Here is a 22,580-nt window from a genome sequence, read left to right as displayed (position 1 = left end):
GCTACGTCTTAATTAACTTGCGGAAATTCTGGCTTCACAAATCTTACACGTGAATCTGCAGTCGAATGTATAGTATGGAAATTTCTATAATGCGCGTAACAGACGCGAATAATGCGGATCATACTTCAAATTTAATCAAACTGAATTCGTCAAACAACCAGGGTACATCGGAGTCGGTTACAAATTACGCAAAGCGCACGGAGTCTCACTGCAAGAAGCCGACCAAAATTCGACGAAATGGACTTTGACACATGATTCGGAATTCTGCCGGCCTAAAAGAACAATTCGTCAATCGACGGGTATTACGATTTCTAGAGAAAAACGAAAAAAGAGAAAATGTTGGGATTTTAGAACTTGCCTCACGAAATCTTAGTCCAATGATCGAACAGCGACGCAGCCCTCTCAAGGAATTTTTTGACCCTGAAACCAAATCTCTGGAAGACCTTGATGAGACCTTAATTGTCTGCTACAGGCTCGTCTCCGTACTACGGCATTGGCATTGGTACGTTAATAGTGGTACGGCACAGGTAGGTATACTTCGTAAATTATGGAAAGTAAATGTCGTAGAAAGTGTTGAAATATAAAAAAGCATGTATTGCATTATACAATAGTATTGGTACAAATATTTACACACATATACTGTATGTATAAATATTTACATAAGACAATTATATATAATATATAAAGCACAATGCAGTATAAAAACTTAGATCTGATGAACGTAGTTGTATGCTAATAATTTAACAAATACCAAGGGTATTGCACAGGGCGTTTACTTACTTTTTTTCTAATCAATATCGCAAATGCTTGATATAAGGAGTGTTTGGAATGACGGGCGATGCAATACTGCAAAACATCATTCTTATGCTAATCACTAAGGTATAAAAAAATCATTATTTTACGCGGAGTTATTTATTGGGTGCTGAATGCCAATGCTACAGTGAGAGTGCCGCTTATGCGGGCACTAGGTAAAATGGCTGGGTCTGTTGCACACGTGTTCAGCAACGAACAAAGACTCTGTAGGCTTACCTATCTACATACATTGTATAAAAAATATCATTACCCATAATCAAATGGCAATAAGTCATATACAGTATTGTTTTGCTCAGACAACGCACTCAAGGAAAGATTTGCGCGGTTGTCTATAATGCTAGAATCATCGCTAAAGTAAATTTTCTGACGCAGAACGTTTTCATCTACAACTTGATTAGGTTTGAAAGATAAAGTTTGCAACAGCCGCTGTCTAACGGAATGCACAGCCACTTCGTATTATCGTTCCTTTGTTTAAGTTTTGAAGGCTCCTGCTTGAGCAGCTTTGCGTATAAAAGTTTTCAAGGTAGTTTCGTCGAGATTGGAGAAATTCTGAGTTTGTATCACAGCCGTCATGTGGTTAAGGGCGAACTTGAAGCAAAATTCTTCTAGTTCCTGTAAGAGACACATTCCTAATATTCTGTTATCGTAGTTTTTTAATACTAAAATCGAGCAAACGAAACTTTTGAACACACCTGCGCGTTGTACTCGATTGCTGTACTGTAAAGGAACGCCGCGTTTTCGACGGTAATACCTCGCTTGATCATCTGAACGCAGCGTCTTTTCAGCTGAGTCTCGCAGTACGCGTTTGCCAAGTCCAGAAGTTCTACGGTACGTATCAGCAATCACAGTTCAAAATATGGATCAACTTCAACGATTTTGCTATGAATATAATGGTAATGAAAGAAATTTGGCGAACCTAATGCGTTCTCAGCAGGTAGATCGACCTCGTCAGTGTACAAGTACCTCAGAAAAGATTTATAGACTGCATGTGAGAATTGATCCAGCTGAACAATGCTGAAAAGTACATTAACGAAAACTTAGTTAAGTGACGATAATTAGATGTCGAAAGTAACAGTAAATAGAAGACTAGAAAATGCCCTGCATACTTTTGACTGTCCTCAGCCCAGTGTTCCTGGAACATGGATCTGAAGTGTTGACATCGGATCTTCAGTACCGATTTGTGAACGTGAATTGCCTTTCCTTGAACTTGTATCACTAGATCACTCGTCGTCTATTAACGCGGAAATTTGTTATCATACATTGCGGAACTGCGCTAACAAATGACAATACTGACAAACAACGTACCGCGTCGTCAAAGGCTTGCCTTAGGCAGTCGAGTATCCCGGTTTCTTCCTCGGCATGGAGAAGAAGCGGCCGATGCATGACACTTGGGTTGGCATAAAAGGCGAGGGCGTCGTGAGGATGAAGCAGCCGCGTTGGCGTCGGCCAGGTAACACTCTGGCCCCGACACTGCCCCCACATGTAAACGCATCCTCCTTGGCCAACTGCAACGCTTATGTGGTTGTAATGAACGGCTGCTATGTCTGATACTCTCCCCATCTCTACCATGGTCACCTTGAGATGGCAAAAAATGAGAAAATTATTTATCAGTCACAATGGGTGAAATCGAGTTGCGTTTGTGCCTGCCTATTCATCTGCCTATTAACTTCACCTTGACGGGACTAGAGGCATTCGCCTTATTGCCGAGTCCTAATTGACCATAACTGTTACCGCCCCAGACGTACAGAGTTCCTTCGTCGCTCAGAGCAAGGGTGTGGGCGTAACCGCATGCGACTTTTTCTAGAATGATTAAATTCACAGTTTCAAATACCCTTGCAGAGAAAGCCCCCATCTAGAAATTTACCGATAACCACCGTGGCGAGGGCGGCGACTTTGATCGGATTCAACTGGTTTACGTAATTTCCTATTCCGAGTTGGCCGACCCCGTTGTAACCCCACCCGTACACCTCACCACCATCAGTCACGGCTATGCTTGACGTTTGGCCACAGACAATGGACACAACCTTTTTTCCGGTCAGACCCGAGTTAACCTTGCGTGGGGCTCCCTGGTGTGAACTTATTCCGCTACCAACTTGCCCGCAGTTGTTCTGACCCCAGGCATACACCTGCGACATGTTAATTCTGACATCAATCAGTTTATCGTTACACGGTTTCTTACAATTTTTGCATCTACCATTCACTTTAGGTATTCCCTCTTCCTTTATTACACTAATATATTATACCTCTCCTTCATTGGTCAGGGCCAAGGAGTGGTGGCTGCCGCAAGCAACGTCTACTACGATTTTTCCTCCAGGGTGCAGACTCACGATCGTTGGGGTAAGGCCTTGGTTAGAAGTTCCATTTCCCAATTCAAAGTAACCGTTGTGCCCCCAGGAATAAACCTGTTACAAACGTACCATCATGTAAGACAGATTTTATTCTGGTGACAATTACCGTAAGATATTGGCCAGTGAACGGGTGTGTCTGATACGATTTTACCTCCCCAGCATTGGTGAGAGCCAACACGTGCGGACCGCTTCCGTAAGCGAAGGTCTTTACCCCTTTCTCACAAAGAGCTTCGACCTTCCTTGGATGCAGTGTGCTGTGGGAGTCGCCAGTACCCAGGCAGCCGGTCGTATTGCTACCAAGGGCGTATACCATGTCGTCCCTCGTGACGATCAACGCCTCGTTCCCCAGATTACCTAAATAGGGATGTGAGTAAATTAAAATTGTCATAAGCTTGCCTCGTTTCGAAAATTCCCGCGTTTAACAGATGGCGCAATATATCGCGAGAGTGCAGCCTGGCAGTAGGCAACAAGCGTCACGATGAAGTTCTTTGTCTACTGTGATTCGTCACGGAAAAGTACGATGGTAGAAATGTTGCGAGAACGAATACAGCTGTACTATACTGTACTGTCGTTGTTTAAAGGTAAATCTCGCGTTCGAACCGTTCGAAGAGCGACTATTAGACGGTTACCATTTCATCAAAAGATGAGAAAATAAAAGCTATAGTAGCAATTGTTCTGGCTGTGTGGGTGCACGCATATCTGCCGCAGACGCGTATACAAAACGTACGAGATTTCACCCTTCAATTTTATACTTTACCGCGGGTTTCTTACTGTTTCTTACCGTATACGACAATCAGGTGTATCTTGGTTACGAATTCCGGTTCCAGTAAACTAAATATTGGCCAATTCTTTAGATCCAATCGTGACATCTTTGAAGATAGGCGACGGCCTACCTATCTAGCTTATTGGTATGAAACAGATAAACCCTCGACGACAACTCGCGGCTGACGTGTCAGACGATTGTTCTTTTAGATCGCATAGCTGTTTTGAGGTTACGGCGCAAACGTCACAGAGATGCTTGGGACTAAACTTTCACTCGTCACCCGTCGCCGGAAGAGTCCTGTGAATTTATTACAAAGTTTGAGGTATGATAAGAAGACCCTGGTTCTCATTCGGCACGAAAGAAAACTGCGGCTATTCGACATCCGCTCCGTTCGATCGTCTCGAGAAACGTCAAACGATCATGCGTGCGTACAGTACGTGCGTTTGTTCCATAGGGACTACGGTCGTTCATTGACGCGCAGCGACAAACAATAGGCAAGATCGGTCGCTAAAAATGTCTTTACGTACGTAGCAGTCGTACTAGCAGTGTACGTGCAAAGGCATGCAGAGTTCACCGCGCCCGCGAGGTCTTCGTCGGGCTGTTCTATTTGCGCACTATCGGTTGGCCCATTGGTTCAAGGTGTCGAAGTCAGTTGCTTGTGCTTATATGTAACCCCGCCGAATCGCAGATTGCGACGGTGCGAGGAGTTTTGGTACAGAAAGATCTTATCCGTACCGACACGATTAAGCTGTTAAGTGAGTCGGTAAGTGTAGGGCACTGTCGCCATAGTTCATGACAACACCAATGGTTCGCTATCTTAAGCAATGTTCACTTTACGGTTGAGCACTAAGAGAAGCGGTAGCGCTGCGAGTGGCCTAGCCGGGAACTAGCGTCCATCTTCTTCCGGCGTCCATTTTCCGCGCGTTGTCCTGTTCTTGTCGGTACGTCGCGAGTATTTCAACAATTTCTGGAGAGACGTAAGTTACCCAAAAAAGCACCTATCACCTGACAGCTCGCACCCTCGGCGTCACGTCTGGACGAGACGCGGGTTCGAACAACTTTTATTTTAGTGAATTTCACGCCGAGCGTGAACGACGATCCTCGCGCATCCCATGGCGTCTCTTCCCTGGATTGCGTGACACCGGGAACGCGGGCCTGATTCGCGCCTTAACTTTCGTCGGCGTCACTTCTTGCTGATTTACTCCCGTTATTAGCATTTTTTGTTGTTTGACAGAATCCCAAGCTTAATGGACGGCTCACCAACCGGCAGAGGAGGATTTCGCGGTCGTGGAGGACCCGGCGGACCGCCGATGAGGGGACGCGGCGGCTTTGGCGACAGAGGACGGTAAGATTCATTCACTATCTTAATTACTCCGTCAACCTCTATACATTTCTCCCTTTGCTCTATTTCATTTTATGCCATGTGCAAGCTTTAGTATGGATTTTTCTGTCCAATATCAAACAGAGGTGGACCTCCTAGAGGTGGCATGATGCGAGGTGGCCGAGGGGGAGGTCCTGGCGGACCGGGAGGAATGCGAGGAGGACCCCCTGGAATGAGAGGCAGAGGCGGGCCACCTGGTCGAGGTGGACGTGGCGGACACTTTCCCCCAGGGTAAGATCATGATCATGGTTGTTCTTTTTAACAAGGTTTTTAAACTTGGAAACCTAATGATAATCAAGATGTTGAAAATCCAGAGTTTGCCATGCAGTATTGATATTCTTCTCAATGGTCGATTAATTGTAGCATTATTTTAATGACTCGTTTCCTGAGCATTGATCTGCGTTGGAGCATATCTCTTTATTTTATTTTATTTCACCAAAAACTGGTTCAGACCCAAGTCATAATTGCAAACTTACGTTGTATTAAAAGATACAAATTTTAAACAGTTATAAAACAGATTTAAATACACAATTCCAATTATAATTGATTATATGTATTGGTATATTGACATTTATCAATAATATGAAAAGTAATCAACCAATTTAACAGTCTTGGTTTAATTAATATTTAAATATTTACTTTTACAATTGATTTTTCAATAATGTACTATCAGTTGTAAATTATCAATTTTTTAAAGATTTTATTTTGTTATAAGACCCGTTCTTTAACTAGAAGCCTGCTTTAATTTTACTTAAATTCAATGTTGTGGAAACTATTATTTTTTTTGTTTCTAAATCTTCTTGATGGTATGTAAAACTCGAATTGTCATAAGATCTTCACAGAATCAATCATGTTATTAAACACCCTGTACAAATATAATGGCTTACTATAATTTCTTGCTAATTCTAGAGTATTCTGTGTTTTGTTGCATGTAGAGAATAGTCGGGTTTAAACAAATCCATTGACTCATTTATTTATAAGACAAGTGTTGGACTTGATTTATCTTAAATACATTTTGTAATATAGGCGGGATGACCATATTTGACTTCCAAATACCAAAATGGATTTTACGTAACCAATATATACAATCATCTACGTTTCTGAATTTTTTAATTTATGACACTTGAGTCCCAAAAGATCTCAATTCTTCCTTACAGTACTTCTGACGTTTGTGACATTTCTTCAATTCAAGATTACTGAAATGTAATCGTTGGATCTTTAATTTCCTCTACTTTCTCAGTTTATTTATTTTTTTTTTTAGAAAATAAATAAGCATTTCATGAGATTCTAGTTCACTTAATGAGTATGCTACTGTTTTACATTTCTTTGGATTGAAGGTCATTTTATTGTTTAGTCACCATTTCGCGATGACTCCAATATTTTCATGTAACTTGTTAACTTCATCAATATGTTTAATTCTTTTAAACTAATATATTGTCAACAAATAATAATGCATTAGAGTACCTAATGAGTTTGTTGACATTGTTGATGTATAATACGAACAATAAGACAGCTAGATTTGAACCTTTTTGAATCCCGGAAAGCATCAATATATTTTCTGACTGAAAATGGTTGATCTTGACAATCTGTTTTTTCATCAACTAAATATATTCCAAACTATTCTAATAAGTTCCAAATTATTCCATAATAGTTGCGTAGTTTCCAGATTAATCTTTCATGATCAACTGTGTTGGCAGCTTTTGAAATTTGACTTAAACTTTTTAACATATTCTTTGCATGCCAATGCACTAGTTACAACTGTATAAAAATACAACAAGTTCGTGATAACTGATCTTTTTACTATTGTTCCGTGTTCTCCTAATGAACTTGTTGAATTAAATTGATACATTCATGTAAACAGCTTTATTAAACAGTTCGGTAAAAGTGTTACTTATTGATGTTAGTCTACAATTCATTATATCATATACATCATTACTTTTGTGCAAAGGCTTTATGCAACTTGTCTTCCAACTATTGGCATAAATTCCACTTGATGTTGACCGATTCAATATCCTTACATTATATTTTCTGCAGAGGTCCACCAGATGTGGGAATGGTAGCGGGTCCAGGAGGTGGCCCTCCTCCACCAGGCATGGCAGGTCCTCCAAGAGGAGGTCGAGGCGGCGGTGGAGTTGGCGGCTTCCGAGGTGGGAGAGGCAGAGGCGACTTTGGTAGAGGTGACATGCGCGGTGGTGGTGGAGGCTTCAGAGGACGTGGAGGCGGTATGGACCGAGGAGGTGGTAGGGGGGGTGGCCGTGGGTGAGTTTCTTGTCTATCGACAATGAATTTCAAGTCGACACTATGAATTAGCTTGCCAATATAAACTCCTCTTGTTTCACAGTGGTGGCGGTCCCCCAAGAGGTGGTCCGGGCGGCAGAGGTGGGTTTGGAGATCGAGGTGGTAGAGGAGGCATTGGCGGCAGAGGAGGTGCTATCAAGCGGGGTGGTGGTCCAATGGGAGCTGGTGGTCCGGCAAAGAGGCCCAGGTTCGATCAGGCACCCTCGCAGAATTCAAACGGTTATTCTGCCCCACCAAATAAGTGAGTAACCTTTGTTGCTGAGCTGAAACGCTGTGGTAATTTGTTGTTCGCTGGTTCAAACTTTGATGGGTTCTATTCTTCTCTTTTCCCATTTGCCTGGAACAAAACAGCCAGGGTTATGGCGGTGGTGGACCACCCGGCAATGGCTACTCTCAGCAGCAGCTACCGCCGCAGCAACAACAGCAACAACCACAGCCAGGAGGTGGAGGATACGGTGGATACTCGGCACAGCAGGGACCCTATGCTCAGCCTTATTCTGGCTATGAGAGCTATCAGCAGGCACCCGATTACGCCCAACCTACCGTAAGTCTTTGCATGTTTCAATCGTCACGTTTCCTGCCATTGCGTTATTTCCGAAGGAGGGAGGGTTGCCAAAACTTGTACGATAACGCACAGTTATAGAATGTTCCGTGTTTCTACGAGTGCTGGAAGCAGTCTCTTTAGTTTAAAAAAAAAATGACAAAATAACATGAGACTTAAGTGCATGTACATGCGTACGTTGATTTGTCCTTTCTGAAGGGATACGCAGCACCAGCGCCAACAGACGGAAGGTATGGCGGAGCACCCAACGTACCACCTACAGCTGCCTACAACTCGGCCGACCCCTATAGCTATGGAAAAGCATCCGCACCCGGTAAGTAGAGCAATATGTGAGAGCAAAAAAGCCTTAACTGTATTACTTAATAATTTTTTCAACTGATCACATTTGACAATTTGCAATTTTGGCTCGATTCCTACCGTCCATGTCCCGACTTTCCTCCTATTTCTATCGTATTTGGTAATATTTATAACACGTACTGTGCGTGCATGGTCATATAAGAGTTGCCATATATTCGGCCGAAACATTTTTGGTATTGATTATTGTAAAAAATAATTTGGTACGTGAGAATGACAGAAATTAATAAAAAATAATAAATGGAGTGTATCACGCCCGGATACCACCGGATGTTGTTTTTCTGGCTCTCGGGCGTGTTTTAAATATCCTGGCTAAACTGGTTTCTTCTCACCCGCACAAGCCTCGATGATGGAAAATAATAAAGTCTCGTGACTGACAACGTCCGAGGGTTTGTCGCAGCAAAATCTTACCCATACATCGCCAAGACAAAGTTTTCTGTATTTGGTAGTTTCTCAGGATTCGAATAGAATATAACAAACTGTCGGATTGAGGGAAGTACAACAATTAAACATTGAATGAAATATAATACCAGGTGACCCGTACGCAGCCGGTTACCAGCAGGGGGCTGCAGCGGGTGCGGCAGCTGGGGGTGGCGGTTACGCCCCTGCCAACCCCTATGATGACCGATCCTCTAACGCCACCACCGCAACAACCGGGGGTGGCTACTCTACGCAGTCCTACGGTTAGTTATTTCGTATTCCCTACGGTTATTGACCTGATCTTCCCGTTTCCACCCGATAGCAATTCGCAATAGCTTCAAGATACGCCAGTCTTCACTCGCTGAGTGTGTCGTTCACTTTGTGAAACCGTCGCTTACACTAGGGGATTATTCGTATTTATTTGTGTTTTACGGTGTATGTCAATCTTGTAGATGTGTGCAATTCATTTTCGAGCCGAAACTTGTCAAGTGTTAAAATTTATTTGGCCAACTAATTGTCTTGCTTGGAATGCGTTGTAGCTCAACTACAACGGCATTGAACATATTCGCGATTGTAAACGTGTTTTCTTAGACGTAGCCCTTTGGTTGCGCAAATATATTTTGAACCCAGGGCTGGGTAAAATCCTCTAACGGATTTGGAATATATAAGTGAAATTAGTTTTTATCGTTATGTGTGAAATGTAAAATGTTTGATGGGTGCAAAAAACAATTCGACATTCAACGATGTTGTAAAATTCTCAATACTGAACAGCAAAGCAACAGAGGATTGGCATATGGCATTTTAAATCCACGTTCAGTATAACATAGTATAACCATTTTAAACGTTACCCAGCCCTGTTTTGAACCTTTGCAAGAGACGGATGGACGGACAGACTGACACGGAGGTAAACGCCGATGATTTGTACACTACAACATACTGAAGGTGAACGTTTCTTTCTGCTTACAGACTATCCGAGTCAAGATGGCGGGTATGGGAAACAGGACTATGGTAAGTAACGCTTGCAATTTAAAATATCACCCTAGATAGTAAGATTGACCATCATGATCATGTTTGTGTGTCAAACCGACACAGCGAGACTCGCGCGCGCACTCGCCAACGCGTTATCACCATTGCAAGTCGTACTCTACTCATATATAATACTATGAAATACAGTGAGTAAATGAAAAATAACATTGTGTGGCAAGGTGGCTCGATTTGTCAAACATAACTGCTCCTCGAAAATCATAAATAATTCAACACGGGGAAGCAGCCGTTAATCTTTGCAATGTCAGGCAGTTAATCTTCATTGATCACGGTACCTTTACACCGAATATTTATTATAACTGTAGTAGTCGATACAATGCAGCGTTGTATCAATACAAAGCCCAGAGATTGAAAGCGAGACGAAGAGAATATTTGCTTGTGGGGAGACAATTGTCGTTAAGTGATGACACAATTAAAACATGTAGTCGTGTACATGCTCGTCTATATCCCATACAGACTAATGTACTATATTATTATAATATCGCTACCTGTGAATAAGGTATAAAATTAACACGTTCGTGTGTAAGTTGAATTAAAAAATAATATTTAATAGAGAAATTTCAATGAAATTACCAAAGTGATTGAACGGAGGAGGTATGGTTGTTTGCAGGTGGCAGTGCTGGTTACCAAAACGCCCAGTCTCAGCGACGCTATTAATTATTACCAATTCAACTATTTAAAGTGTAAATGTTAGATATGAGTTTTTTTTTTCCAAATTATCTGACCCGTCTGTTGTTCAAGCGTGCGACAAATTCTTGTTTTTTGTTTTTTTATCTGTTCTATTTTAACATAAAAAACAGAACGAAGGAATTGTCAATCATGATAGGTTTTATACAATCGAAACGTTTTTGCGTTCCGACGCATCAGGACTATTGTGGGATTTGGCAAATGAGCAGTTCTTCTCCCCCCTGTCTCCTCAATATTTTATGCATGCAATGCGTATGATTATTTACTTGTGAGACATACCCTATGAAATCATATAGTATACGCATAGGTGGAACACAGGTGTATGTCGCACTCTTGAAAAACGACGGTGTTACTGGTGCAAGAAATAATTTTGTGCTAGGAATTCTCAACCAGAATTCACAGTAACCAGGAAAATAATACACAGAAAAAAAAACTAATGCAAAACCGACGATAAACTTTTACCATTGACTGGCGGAGAGAAATTGAAATAGAGAAAGGGTGACAGCGAGAAAATAGGAATAGATAATAGAACAGCACATAGAAATAACTGATACACAGAGACGGAGATATGTTCTCATTTTGTCGTCTATTCTGCTCATCATTTTAGGCTTAAGTAAGTTGTGTGGTAATTCTGACATGTGTTGTTGTAAACTATGCATTACATATATACTTTAATAGAATTACCTAAATTCCAAAATATTGAAGGAAGATTTAATTAGGCCGATTCAAGGAAAAAGCAAATGAATAAATTAACTGCGTTTGCGAGAAAATTATATAATTAAGGATCCGCGCTGATGCAATGGGAGTTTTCCAGTGAAATCCCTGGCATCTTACATAGTAATTATTATCATAGTGAAAACATTAACAATCACACCAAGAAGAAGCAAAGAATACAAAAGGCAAAGAAAGACGATAAAGAAACAAAATCGCAAAATATCAACTGTATATTAATATCCGAACTCGACACATTATTATGTAAATTCAGTCGTTCAAATGTACCTTACATGATAATTTATTAATTAAAGAAAAGTATAATAATGATAATTGTGATAACTGACTACGTTATCGGTGAAATACATGCGTTTGTCAAGACATGTTTCTCTTTTCTTTTAGTTTGACTCGGTTTCTTAATCTTTTTCTTTTTATATGTATGTATACATTATACATATATACTGCTATATATTTAGTATGGCATTTCTTGGCGAGTAATCAAGAGGGATTTAAATAAGTATTTAAACTACTTGATGAGGGAGGGATAATTCCATATGCATAACGATTTAATATGACACTTATATATACATATATTTTTTAAAAAATGTCATCAAAATAATGGTTAATCGGTTACACGATAACCATTAAAAAATAATCTTGTACAGAATGAAATGTCGTACATCATTGTTTTCTTCATTTTTCTAATACGCATTTTTTACCTGAATTCTTTTTCATTAATGTATATATATACATATATATATCAGTGTAGACACAATTATTATATATATTGATTACAATATATTACATTATATATATTGTAATCAACATAGCGAACGTCAACGTCAAAATATGAAGAAAACAAAAATTTAGTAATATCCTAAAAAAAAAAAGAACAAAAATGATCAAGGAAAATAACATACCATATTCTTTTATATTTATTGTTACCTTACCTGATTTTCTATACGTATACAATTTTTGCTGTTCGCAAAAATGATAACGCGAGGAGAGAGATTGAACAAAAAATAAAGGATACAAAAATAAATAACCAGCAACTGCCTTAGGATACCAGCACACAACCAATTAATGGGGGACTGCAAATTCCAATACTCTACATGTAGTCCTAATCAGCCATTGGCGACAAATAGGTAGAGCAAACAAACCAAACAAAAAACAAGAGACTAAGAAAGGCAAAAAAAGAAAAGAAAAAAAAAAAAGAAATGAAAATACACACCACAGAGATGAGAGATGACAAATCTCACAAGACGTAGGTATCTAAATGCAAGTATCACACCACTTCGAGTAGGAGAGAAGGGTGCGCAGGTAAAAACAAAACTTTTCTATACTCTAAATAAAAAAAATGTTTCACAATTTCTTTCAATTCGATTTCACCAGAATTTTTCAAACTGAAGCTTCTCATTTTTATTCTTTAGTTGCCTTATTTTCCCTCTATTGAATTAAAAAAAGCATTCATATTATTATTTTTTTTAATACAAAATAGAATAAGAAAACTGATCTGGAGACGTAAATAGTAACGATCTTATCGCATACTTTTTTTAAATTCTTTTTGGGAATTAGCGTAGAAAACGGGGTGTCCTGCACTTGATCTTATTAATCAACTGGCGAAATTCGAAAACGTTAGGGGATGTGTCTGCAGGCGGAGAAAATGTCAGGCAATTCTAGAAATCGCTGAACTGCAAAATTGCAAAATATACGACAAGGTTACGCTCTGCCGAAACTACAACGAAGCTTAATTCATGAATTTCAAGGCTCGAATTACGATATAATCTAAAAAAAAAAAATAATTAAGAAACCAACCATTATTTAATTCAACAAATTTGCATTGTTGCATTGTCTTACCTCGCCATTTTCAAATTATTTCACTACGAAGGATAAGAAGACGATGCTTTTTTATTTTGAGGTCAGAAAGTGTGGAAGAATCAAGGTCTAACAAAAAAAATTTAAGCGGACACCCTGGCTAGAATTTTTTCTCACAATATGAACATGTTCAATCACATCGCGATTCTTTTTTTTTTCCAATCTTTTTATCATTTCATCATCTATGTGTATACCGTAGTACGAAAATTTCAAAATCTATCTTCAAATTGAAAAGAAAAAAATGTTTATATATACATATATATATATATTATATATATGATGACAAAAATTAAGTTTATTTCACAGGTGTGCATACAATAATCAACCACCTGAGAAACTGAAAGAGTGAAGGAAAGTTAAAATAATGAGGTCAAAAAAACCAAATACAGAATAATCCATTAAGAGGTCTAACACTGTGCCTTCATTGTCAGCAAAAGAAATCTGTGTATTACGTTGGTATAGTTAACGTTGTTTACTATCATTGGGACTTTTATTACAAGCAATAAACTGTGTACAAATTTTAAAGAAAGTTAGATTGCCAGAATGACCACCCGACTTTGAACTCACTGGGTATTCGGTATGATTTTTTCGGCGAATTTGAAATCTGCAATTCTCATTGCAGGCTACACAGTAGGTCCCCTATTTTCCTAATCTACCCTAATTTTTCCCCTTTATGCACTCTAAAACTGAAGGTTTCCCCTAAATGTATCCTTAACTACAGTCAATTATCCCCTGAAACCCCCATATTTTTGCAAGCCAGTCGCTTTTTTTTTCCCTCAAATAAACTAAAATAAACTGAAAATATCAATTTGATGCTTGAGAACAATGTTTATACTTCGAATTTAACATGGGGAGGAAAAAAAAGAACTTATGTTTCACAAAACCATAATTTTTATGGTCTGATTGAGTATCGTTATCTACTGGATACGTGTGCTAATCCCAAATTATTTTGTTCCCACATTTAGTTAGAAATATAAAAATTATTCTCAAGCATCAAATTGATTTTTTCAGTTGATTTTAGTTTGTGAAAAACTTCAAAAATATCTATGTAATTTACATTCAAAATTGTAATCGTCCCCCCGGCACGTGTTAACATTATACTAAAATTTTTATATACTTAGGAAATTTTTTTTTTTTCTATAACATGAAGATATTTTCGTCGTGCAATCGAAAATAAATTCAAAAAGACCAAAATAACGGACACTCTAGCGTGTATCTAATTTTTCTCTATTTGGTCAGTACTATGAAAAAATATCGGCACCGTAATACCCCCTTATTTTCATAAAGTTTTTCCTTATTTCCTCTAAAATTACCTGTCTTGAACACTGTGAAGCCTGTTATCGTGGCCAATCATTGGAATAATCAGAACACATGACATATTATTTTTTTTCCTTCAAACGGAACTAAACAGTATAGTAAATACGGCCACGAGAATACCTTGAAAAGGCAGGATATTAGCTACACATATCAGTCTGTATACATATATCTTGACAGAAGAATATGAAAGCCGCAGAAAATGACCGAAAAATATCTTCACCACTTTTCGTGGCCATTCTGAATTATATTTTTCAACTTCCAATAAGCTGTTTCTCCTGTTGTTGTTATTGTTCAGGGAAAATTATAATCCGGCAAACGAATTAATGCCTCGTAGAGATGCCCAAATAATTGCGTCGATTAGTATCTGTTCGACGCCAACAATATAATACTTTTTACTATTCATTTATATCACGCAGACATGAATTTTAACAATTATTTGATTACTTTCGTATTTGGTTGGATGAAAAAGAAGGCAATACAAATGATGCTCGAGCTGCAACATCGGGAGCACTTACGGCGCACGATATTAAAATATGATGAGGGATTGAGGGCCGATTTGTTTTATTTGTAGAATTTCTCTACGCAGGCAAAAAAATAAATAAAGAAAGAAATCCTCAAACTAACGTGCAAAAATCGAAACGAGGCGAAAGTAAAGAAGTGTAATAATTGAGCACGACCAAGTGCGATTGAAAAGCGAAAGCAGAAAATGCCCGAGGCTTATTTGCGAGACACACGTTGTATGTACTGGCATAAATTTGTGGCTGCGATCGATATACTTATAAGTCAAATGCCTCGAGTTTCTACCTTACCTCTTACCTCACTCACAATCAGCCAAAGCTCAGGTGAGTAAAAACAACCAAATAATATACCTATACATTTATTCACTTATCGTTCATTTAGTCGTTCGTTCGTATAATTACCTTTATTGCGTATAGTCGAAAAAAGGCCAATGGTGTCCATCTGTTTTCTTTGAACGCCAGCCTGTTACTATTACAACGTTTTTTTTTTTTAAATTTTCTTTCTGTGGTTCTCTAATCGTATACACATCCTGTAATTTCACTGAAAGCCACGAGTCCGTACCTCGTGATTGATCAAAAGCACACGCGATGGTCTATGTCATTGTGTCGATTCGTCGTAGAAAAAGAATATATATCAAATGAATAAATGAAAACTATGCATAACCGCCATTTATGCTTATTGTGTATGCACGTTGTGCGTATACCAAGGAAAAAAGTAAAATTGAAAGTGAAAAAATATAGGCATAGGATACTATAATAAATATAGACGCAAAACTGTACAGGAAGTACAAGTATAGCCTAATCGATTGAATATGACGTGAAGAAAAAATATATTCTCGGAATCGCATGGCAGGTGTATAAACATACTTTATTTATTTTATCTTTGTCATTTTTTTTTCTTCGTTCCAAAAGAAACGCTTGTATCTTATACCTATCACACAGTGGACTAACTTATAGTAGCTTATTATGTACCTAAAAAAAGCTGCAGGAAAACTGCAGCGGGCAAGTATGTGTGTGAAGCAATGTACAGCGGATTCTCAATAACTTTTGAATTTTTAATGCTTTACTAGCCCCAGGAGTGGTAGTTTTTCAAATCCGAGCTTTTCCGTAAGCAAATTTCGGGGCATTGAGCTACGTAGCTCTAAGGGTCAGAAGTCGTGCAGGAAAAACTGCTCTACATGATATCACAAAAAGAAAACAAGACAAAGAAAAATAAAATCACAAACGGGGTGGCCAAACAAAGACGCGCGGTTTATTAGATATCCGCATTGATTATGTCGACACCTTAATATAGGCCAACGACCGCAGTACAAAATACCGTTTTTGTACCTTCCACACACGCTATGCCGTGACGTATCTCGTGTTGCCCCACCAAATTTCACGACCTTAACGCCTTTTCTTTATTTCTTTTTCTCTCTTTATCTCCCTCAATATAGGGTGGAACCAAAGAAGAGGATAACGATCACTAATCGGGTTCTTCCTCTGGTCGTAGACGAAGTCGAGCCACTCGTCGAGGGTGGTGAGGATCCCTGACAAACCGGCGAACGCCATACTTGACACAGGGTGACCGGAGCCTGACGCTAACCGGCCCAAAATTACCGGAAGCACCGCTCGTCGTTCCGTGAGTTTTTCCTCAGTCAGAAATGGTTTTATTTAACCAGGGTATGTCTGGGGTAGCTGTCAGACCAATTTGGGGAGCAAGGAATTGTCAGGAAATTAAGGGTTTTCTATGATCTTTCGTAAGGATAAAGAGAAAGAAAACCAGTTCAAAGATCTGAGTACCCTATCCGGTGTATATGCCGGTTTAACACGTACGTCTGATTATTGACCTTTTTTCATCGCAGTTCGGAGGAGTGCGGAATCGGTTTACATAGGCGAGGCTACTCGAAGCTCCTCGAAATGTACGTACCTTTTACCTATATATGTATACCATACCATAGTTTGTAAAGTATATTTACATACACCGGATACCGAACTAGCGCTTAACAATATTCCTTATGCAATGAATTTGCATCCCAGTGTAGCCTTCTATCACACATACATTCCCCCCCCCCCCCCCCCCTCCCTCTCTCCGCCGTAACGCGATCTGGAGCGTCACGGATATATTATGTAATCTGTATTGTGACCGTAGGATACTCACCAACACAGGGTATCCAATATCGCCGTTGCTATTCATTTTTACCATTCGAACGGCGAATGCAGAATGAAAAGACTATGCGGCGATCTAATTTTATCTAAACAAGGAAGAGAACGGCTAAAAAGTGTCCAACTAAGGCAGAAAAGAACACAAGGAGAGTCACGACCCCCCCCCCGCCGGGCGCTTCTCTTTTGTAAAGATCGTAGTCAGTGGATCCCCCCAACGAATTCTTTTGAGTTCGGTTTTCGCCGCAGTGCCGGTTGGAAGTTGCGCGCGCCTCTTCAGAGGGGACTTCCCCCAACCGCAAGCAACCAGATTTGTTTTGTCGATATAAACGTACCCGCCCGTGCGGGGATACTCACTCGCCTCTGCGTGTATTCGCCATTCATTTATGTCGTATTGCGGAAGGGGTCTGCCATCATCGTTCGAAATCGCGCCAGCACTCTAACCGAACCCCTCAGAGATCGAGGATCGCGCATCTCAGGCCCCAAAGACAGTACCGAGTCGGCCACATCTCCCTCCTTCTCTTTTTCTCACAATAAAAGTAGGTAGATTATTTGAGCCTAGTGTAACTGATCTAGCTCTCTCTCTGATTTCACCGCGTCCTTTCACGAGTATGTTTCTGTATTGCATACGGTTGATTCTTATTCGCCAGAAAGCCATGGTCTTAGACAAGAAAACCTGGGACTCTTCGGATGCCCTGCTCGCCAAGTTTGACGCCAATCACGACGGCCTCATAGACTATGACGAGTTCAGGAGCATGTGCGTCGAGCTATTCGGGCCCGACGAGGTTGAGCGACACGAGTACAGGGTCAGGGACATATTCGACATCCTTGACCTCGACGAAGACGGATACCTCAATCGCGAGGAATGGGAAAGGTACGTCGATCTCGCCGATTTAATGCGCTCTCAATTTATTTCAGATACGGCAAGCCAAGAAGAAAATTACGTTTTTCAGTCAAGGAAAGTGCCTCTCCTCGGCGAGTCATTGTCGGACGTCAATATTCAGTAGTCTATTTACAAATATTCGGAATCAGTCTGTATAGTATGCCAGGAATTCTCGACTAAAGAAACATAGCGTGCGAATTTTTATGTACACAAAGCTGCCCAGTATATTTTTAGATCAAGGAAATGAATTTCGGTTAAATTATCGTCACTCTGAAAAAGGCCGAGCAGAATCGATGTAAATCGTATACCGCGCAACAAGTACGAGGCAGCATTACCGACTAAGCAACATTTGTTGCGTAAGCCGGTTGCGACCGTTAAAATTCACCCTCAATGATCGTTGAAAATAAAAATTTTTTATTCTCTGTATTCCGCATTGATTCGTTTGAATATGTTGTCGATTTGTTTTATCATCGTGCACGTTGGTGCCCACTCACACAAAGGGATGATTTGTAGGTGTTACAACGAATGGACGTTGGTCGTGGTGAATCCTGTGAATGTTTTAATCGTGGTCGACGTGCAAAACGATTTCATCGATGGTTCGCTCGCGCTCCGACACTGCGGTAAGGGGCAAGACGGCATTGAAGTAATCGAGCCGATAAATCGATTGCTGGCTGAGGTAAAGTGGCACAAAGTTGTCTACTCCCTTGATTGGCACCCTGATACGCACATTGGGTTCTATGAAAACCTTGGCCTTCGCGAGCTCCACTCAGATTCTAAGGTACAAATTGCACCTTAAAATTTACACCAGATTTTCAAGTCATTACACGGCAGCTACCCAATCCTTGCATTGTCTCGCTGCAGATCTCCAAAGAGGAAGCCAAGCTCTTTGACACAGTCGTATTCCGCGATCCATACCTGGAACAGCGATTGTGGCCGAAGCATTGCGTAATTGACTCCTGGGGGGCGCAGCTGCACAAGGATCTGGTGATAGCGCCAGGATCAGGCAAGGTAGGAACGATCTAGGTGTTCAGTTACCTGGAATCCTTCGGAATTTCGTGAATACTTATGAAATGTCATTGATATTCAAGAAACAACGCATAATCTGCAAGCGCGTATGCCGCAGAACATGTCGCATGTTGTACACTATACGCACGAAGCTTTCATTTGAGCTTATAAATGCAGACTGCACTTTAATTATATACGTAAAATGATCCACCCTCAGGTGCGAAAGGGCCAGCATCCGGACATGGAGGCATACTCAGTGTTCTCAGATAACAACCGTGCGGACTCGCGAGAGCTGCTGAACATCCTGGAGGAGGTCGGAGCGACGGACCTATACGTGTGTGGCCTCGCTTACGACGTCTGCGTGAAAGCGACTTGCCTCGACGGTCTTCGACTCGGTTACCGGCTGGCCGTCGTCGAGGACTGCTGCCGTGGCGTCAACCCCGTCGACGTCGAGGACACACGGCGCCTTATCGAGGATGGTGGCGGCCTGCTGACCGATTCGCAAGCTGTGCCGCGGTTCGTCACCGGAGATACCCGCAGTCTCGTGATGGCTCTGCAGCTTGCCAAGTCAATGGCAAAGAAACATGGCGCCGTGGTCTCTCGTGCAGAATAATTGCATCGGATGTAGCGTGGCGTCGCTCGTTGTCAACCCACCTCACCATTGCAGAGTTTGCCCTTCCCTCCCCCGTGCTTGCTACTCACGTCTTACGTACCTGTAGCGTCGCTCCGTAGTCTTCTCTGGTTTTTAAACAAATTTGAACTGCGTACCGCTTCGGATGAATTATCTCCTCACGTGAGTTCATTCATGTGCGTTAGGCAAGTATTTTTCTCTAGTCTCTCTATCGCCGCAACAAACATACGCCGCGACTGCAGTTATAGGTTTGCACAAAGTACGACTGCACGTGAATAACTGTGGCGTTTGATGAAATTTAATTTAATTTTTATTCCTCATCTTCGCAAATAATGCATAGGTATTACAACTTACTTACTTACTATTATGTAACGGTACACAAGTCTTTAATCAATCATAGCATTCGTACATATGTATGTATCTATTTATATATGTACAATAGAGCGTATCTCCGTGTGTTATATCACTATGCTACGGGCAAGGCAAAGTATGTACTATATAACGATAATAAATGCTAAAATAATAAATATAAATATCAACTTGCGGTAGTGACTGTACCCCAGGCTTGGGTCGGTTTTCAAGCGTCGTAAACAAAGAAGTGAGCAAATCAAAACTTTAATCTACATTCTGACGGCGCATCGTCAATTGGCGCGCTGTCCTCTCGAGTTTGTTTGCGGACTCATCATCCGTGGAAAACTCGCAGACGTAGCTGTGCCTCGCCCCGCAATCATCGCCTTTGTACGAATATATCCTTGAGGTCGGGTTGTACTCGAGCTTAAGACATCTCCCGTCGCCGGTGACGTTTTGCTTAGTATCCTGGTGGACAGGTCGTGCGCTTCCAGCCCATATCCACAGGAGACCAGGATTTAATCCCCCTGTCCAGAAGCTCTTGCCCCGGACCTTTTTGACCGACTGCAGGTGGGCTATCAGGTCCTGGTTCTCCTCAACAGACTCCAACTCCGCTAGGTTGCCACCGAAACTTCTACACATGCTCGCCGACGACTTCCAGTCGAACTCGCGAACGCTGAAGTGGTAGCAGTTCTTGCCCACCCGCGTGTAGTTATTCGGGCACGGATCTGATAAAGGAGCATCGTGTCAAGTGGGCTTTTAATGACCGCGATAACGCGAACGATGCGTCAACCTTTCGTTGAGATAAGCCCGATTCGTATTCAAGGAAAAGTGTTGGGCCATAGCTGAGGCAGCGGTGAGCAGAGGACAGTTATTTGAAATGAATTGACGGAATTTTACCTTTAGCCTGATTGTTTCCAGAAACCACATAATAGAGCAGCTCCTCTGCTCTTCTTAAGCGTTTTTCCATGTAATCCACCCTGTAGACGAGTTTTTCTATCGCTCCTATGGGAAATGATAATGAAATCTACAAACTGTCTAGATTATTAATTTTAGGAAAAAACAACTGTTACGTCCGTGAATTTGGTTTACTCCCGATATGATATTTATATAAGAACTGTGATAGAGTCAGCGAGTAGGAACAATAGAGAGAGGTGGTACGCCGGACGTAACACAGCAATTGATGCTGTGCTGACTATTTAATTTGAGGCTGTAGTTTATGCTTCGTTTATACTTAATCTTACTGTTTAACTGATATAGGTTGCTGGTTATGAATTTCAGGGGCCAGATATGAAATACATATACTGTATGTAAACACAAAACTAATACTAATATCTGCAGTATTTCAATGAATCCTACCCAGAAGGTACAGGTCCGTTTCGGAAACATCCCGCTTGTTCGGCGAGTTGCCAGATGGTGAGACAGTCAGGGCATTGTCGCCGATCTTCATGACCCTTGACATACGAGATGAAGCCCCACCACTAAGAACCCAGTCTTCCAGAATTTCGCTCCAGGGCCCCGGGGAGTCGGCTCTCGAGGGTGACGACATTGACACGTTTGAGGGTAGGTATATCGCTGTGTGAAGAACAAGTATTGGTGTTGTAAGTATTATTGTAAGTAAGTATAATTAGTAAGTAAGTATTGGTGTGTCCATTGCGCTATAAAATGACTTCATCATCATCTTAAGCAGTAGCGATATCAATTCGTCACTTCTGAGGCATACGTACCACTCACACACGGCAATGTAATCCACACCGTCAGTAGAGGGGTCAGAACCCCAATCCACACCCCTAGCATCCTGTCGCGTTGATATTGGGATCCAAACGAAACTGTAAAAATTTGGATATTAAGCATGAGAAAAAAAAATACAGACGATTATTCAAAATTCATACTGCTTATTGCGTTCGTTCCATACATGCGTACACGTATATACGTGCGTATACTTTGAAACTTTCTCCCGGAAATTCCAACACTCTGATACAGCCACAGTATACGACCTGCAACTCATGTCGTTGCGGACCTTATCTGAGATCGGTTCTTCGGAATTCAACGATTAACGTGGCAGGAACCTGAGCCTCAGTTTACAGGACGAATGCTCCAAGCAGATGAATATGCAAAAAGATTGTGAATAACGGACGCGAGATTACCTGTATACAATGTATCTTGTCGAGGTGCACTTGCTGAGAGATTCCTCTGATCTACACTTGATCCTTGAATTGTTTTCGCTCCCCGACTCTGACTACGGTTCCGGAGTGTCTGCAGTCTGCCTCACCTGTGATGACGATCGGCCCGCTTTCTCCCCACCTGAATGTCTTTGCCGAGTGTTGTTCGGGGAACCGTTGATGCCTACGCGATACGCTGCTTTCTTTCCTTGGGTAGTATAAAATCTTTGCGGTGTTAAGAACGGACTTGAAACGTTGCACAATCATATCTCAACGTCATACGCGGATATGTACCGCAAATTTGTGCTGTTTTCGTAC

General features: G+C 41.0%; 4 protein-coding genes and 1 long non-coding RNA gene across 11 annotated transcripts; 2 read left to right on the top strand and 3 right to left on the bottom strand.

The window, feature by feature from the left end:
* Positions 1 to 573: 573 nt before the first annotated feature.
* Positions 574 to 4,609, bottom strand: LOC124218641 (RCC1 and BTB domain-containing protein 1-like). 4 transcript variants are annotated; one of them, XM_046625269.2, is made up of 11 exons: positions 4,452 to 4,609; positions 3,943 to 4,221; positions 3,313 to 3,515; positions 3,057 to 3,215; positions 2,678 to 2,939; positions 2,486 to 2,613; positions 2,119 to 2,388; positions 1,920 to 2,044; positions 1,730 to 1,827; positions 1,506 to 1,636; positions 574 to 1,425 (listed from the first exon to the last, which is right to left on the bottom strand). In XM_046625269.2, the coding sequence occupies exons 2-11, from the start codon at positions 4,028 to 4,030 to the stop codon at positions 1,285 to 1,287; spliced, it is 1,605 nt and encodes a 534-aa protein (XP_046481225.1). In that variant the 5' UTR covers positions 4,031 to 4,221; positions 4,452 to 4,609; the 3' UTR covers positions 574 to 1,284. The 4 variants fall into 4 exon arrangements, with proteins under 4 accessions (XP_046481225.1, XP_068992469.1, XP_046481227.1 ...); XM_069136368.1 differs by having other exon boundaries at positions 4,055 to 4,221; XM_046625270.2 differs by having other exon boundaries at positions 1,325 to 1,442.
* Positions 4,610 to 4,749: 140 nt separating this feature from the next.
* LOC124218642 (uncharacterized) lies at positions 4,750 to 16,992 on the top strand. Of its 4 annotated transcripts, XR_006883139.1 has the most exons (11): positions 4,750 to 4,901; positions 5,159 to 5,269; positions 5,390 to 5,536; positions 7,340 to 7,564; positions 7,647 to 7,844; positions 7,955 to 8,147; positions 8,364 to 8,478; positions 9,053 to 9,202; positions 9,906 to 9,947; positions 16,528 to 16,712; positions 16,936 to 16,992. XR_006883139.1 is itself a non-coding variant. In XM_046625272.1 (10 exons), the coding sequence occupies exons 2-10, from the start codon at positions 5,172 to 5,174 to the stop codon at positions 10,638 to 10,640; spliced, it is 1,215 nt and encodes a 404-aa protein (XP_046481228.1). In that variant the 5' UTR covers positions 4,750 to 4,901; positions 5,159 to 5,171; the 3' UTR covers positions 10,641 to 11,762. The 4 variants fall into 4 exon arrangements, 2 of the variants coding, with proteins under 2 accessions (XP_046481228.1, XP_046481230.1); XR_006883140.1 differs by lacking the exon at positions 9,053 to 9,202; XM_046625272.1 differs by lacking the exons at positions 16,528 to 16,712; positions 16,936 to 16,992 and adding an exon at positions 10,594 to 11,762.
* Positions 7,755 to 17,467, bottom strand: LOC138191013 (uncharacterized). Its single transcript, XR_011177235.1, has 2 exons — positions 17,232 to 17,467; positions 7,755 to 7,940 (listed from the first exon to the last, which is right to left on the bottom strand). It is a non-coding gene; the product is annotated as an uncharacterized lncRNA (long non-coding RNA).
* Positions 17,210 to 20,285, top strand: LOC124218643 (nicotinamidase). Its single transcript, XM_046625275.2, has 5 exons — positions 17,210 to 17,772; positions 17,884 to 18,107; positions 18,630 to 18,894; positions 18,978 to 19,124; positions 19,339 to 20,285. Exons 2-5 carry the CDS (start codon positions 17,890 to 17,892, stop codon positions 19,732 to 19,734), a joined length of 1,026 nt encoding a protein of 341 aa, XP_046481231.1. The 5' UTR covers positions 17,210 to 17,772; positions 17,884 to 17,889; the 3' UTR covers positions 19,735 to 20,285.
* LOC124218645 (C-type lectin domain family 2 member L) lies at positions 19,960 to 22,384 on the bottom strand. The gene is made up of 5 exons (XM_046625276.1): positions 22,248 to 22,384; positions 21,828 to 21,929; positions 21,460 to 21,675; positions 21,001 to 21,105; positions 19,960 to 20,828 (listed from the first exon to the last, which is right to left on the bottom strand). Exons 2-5 carry the CDS (start codon positions 21,895 to 21,897, stop codon positions 20,368 to 20,370), a joined length of 852 nt encoding a protein of 283 aa, XP_046481232.1. The 5' UTR covers positions 21,898 to 21,929; positions 22,248 to 22,384; the 3' UTR covers positions 19,960 to 20,367.
* Positions 22,385 to 22,580: the final 196 nt, after the last annotated feature.

Source organism: Neodiprion pinetum, chromosome 5, assembly GCF_021155775.2.
Source record: "Neodiprion pinetum isolate iyNeoPine1 chromosome 5, iyNeoPine1.2, whole genome shotgun sequence".
NCBI classification, from domain to species: domain Eukaryota; kingdom Metazoa; phylum Arthropoda; class Insecta; order Hymenoptera; family Diprionidae; genus Neodiprion; species Neodiprion pinetum.
This window is presented reverse-complemented; position numbering and strand designations above follow the sequence as displayed.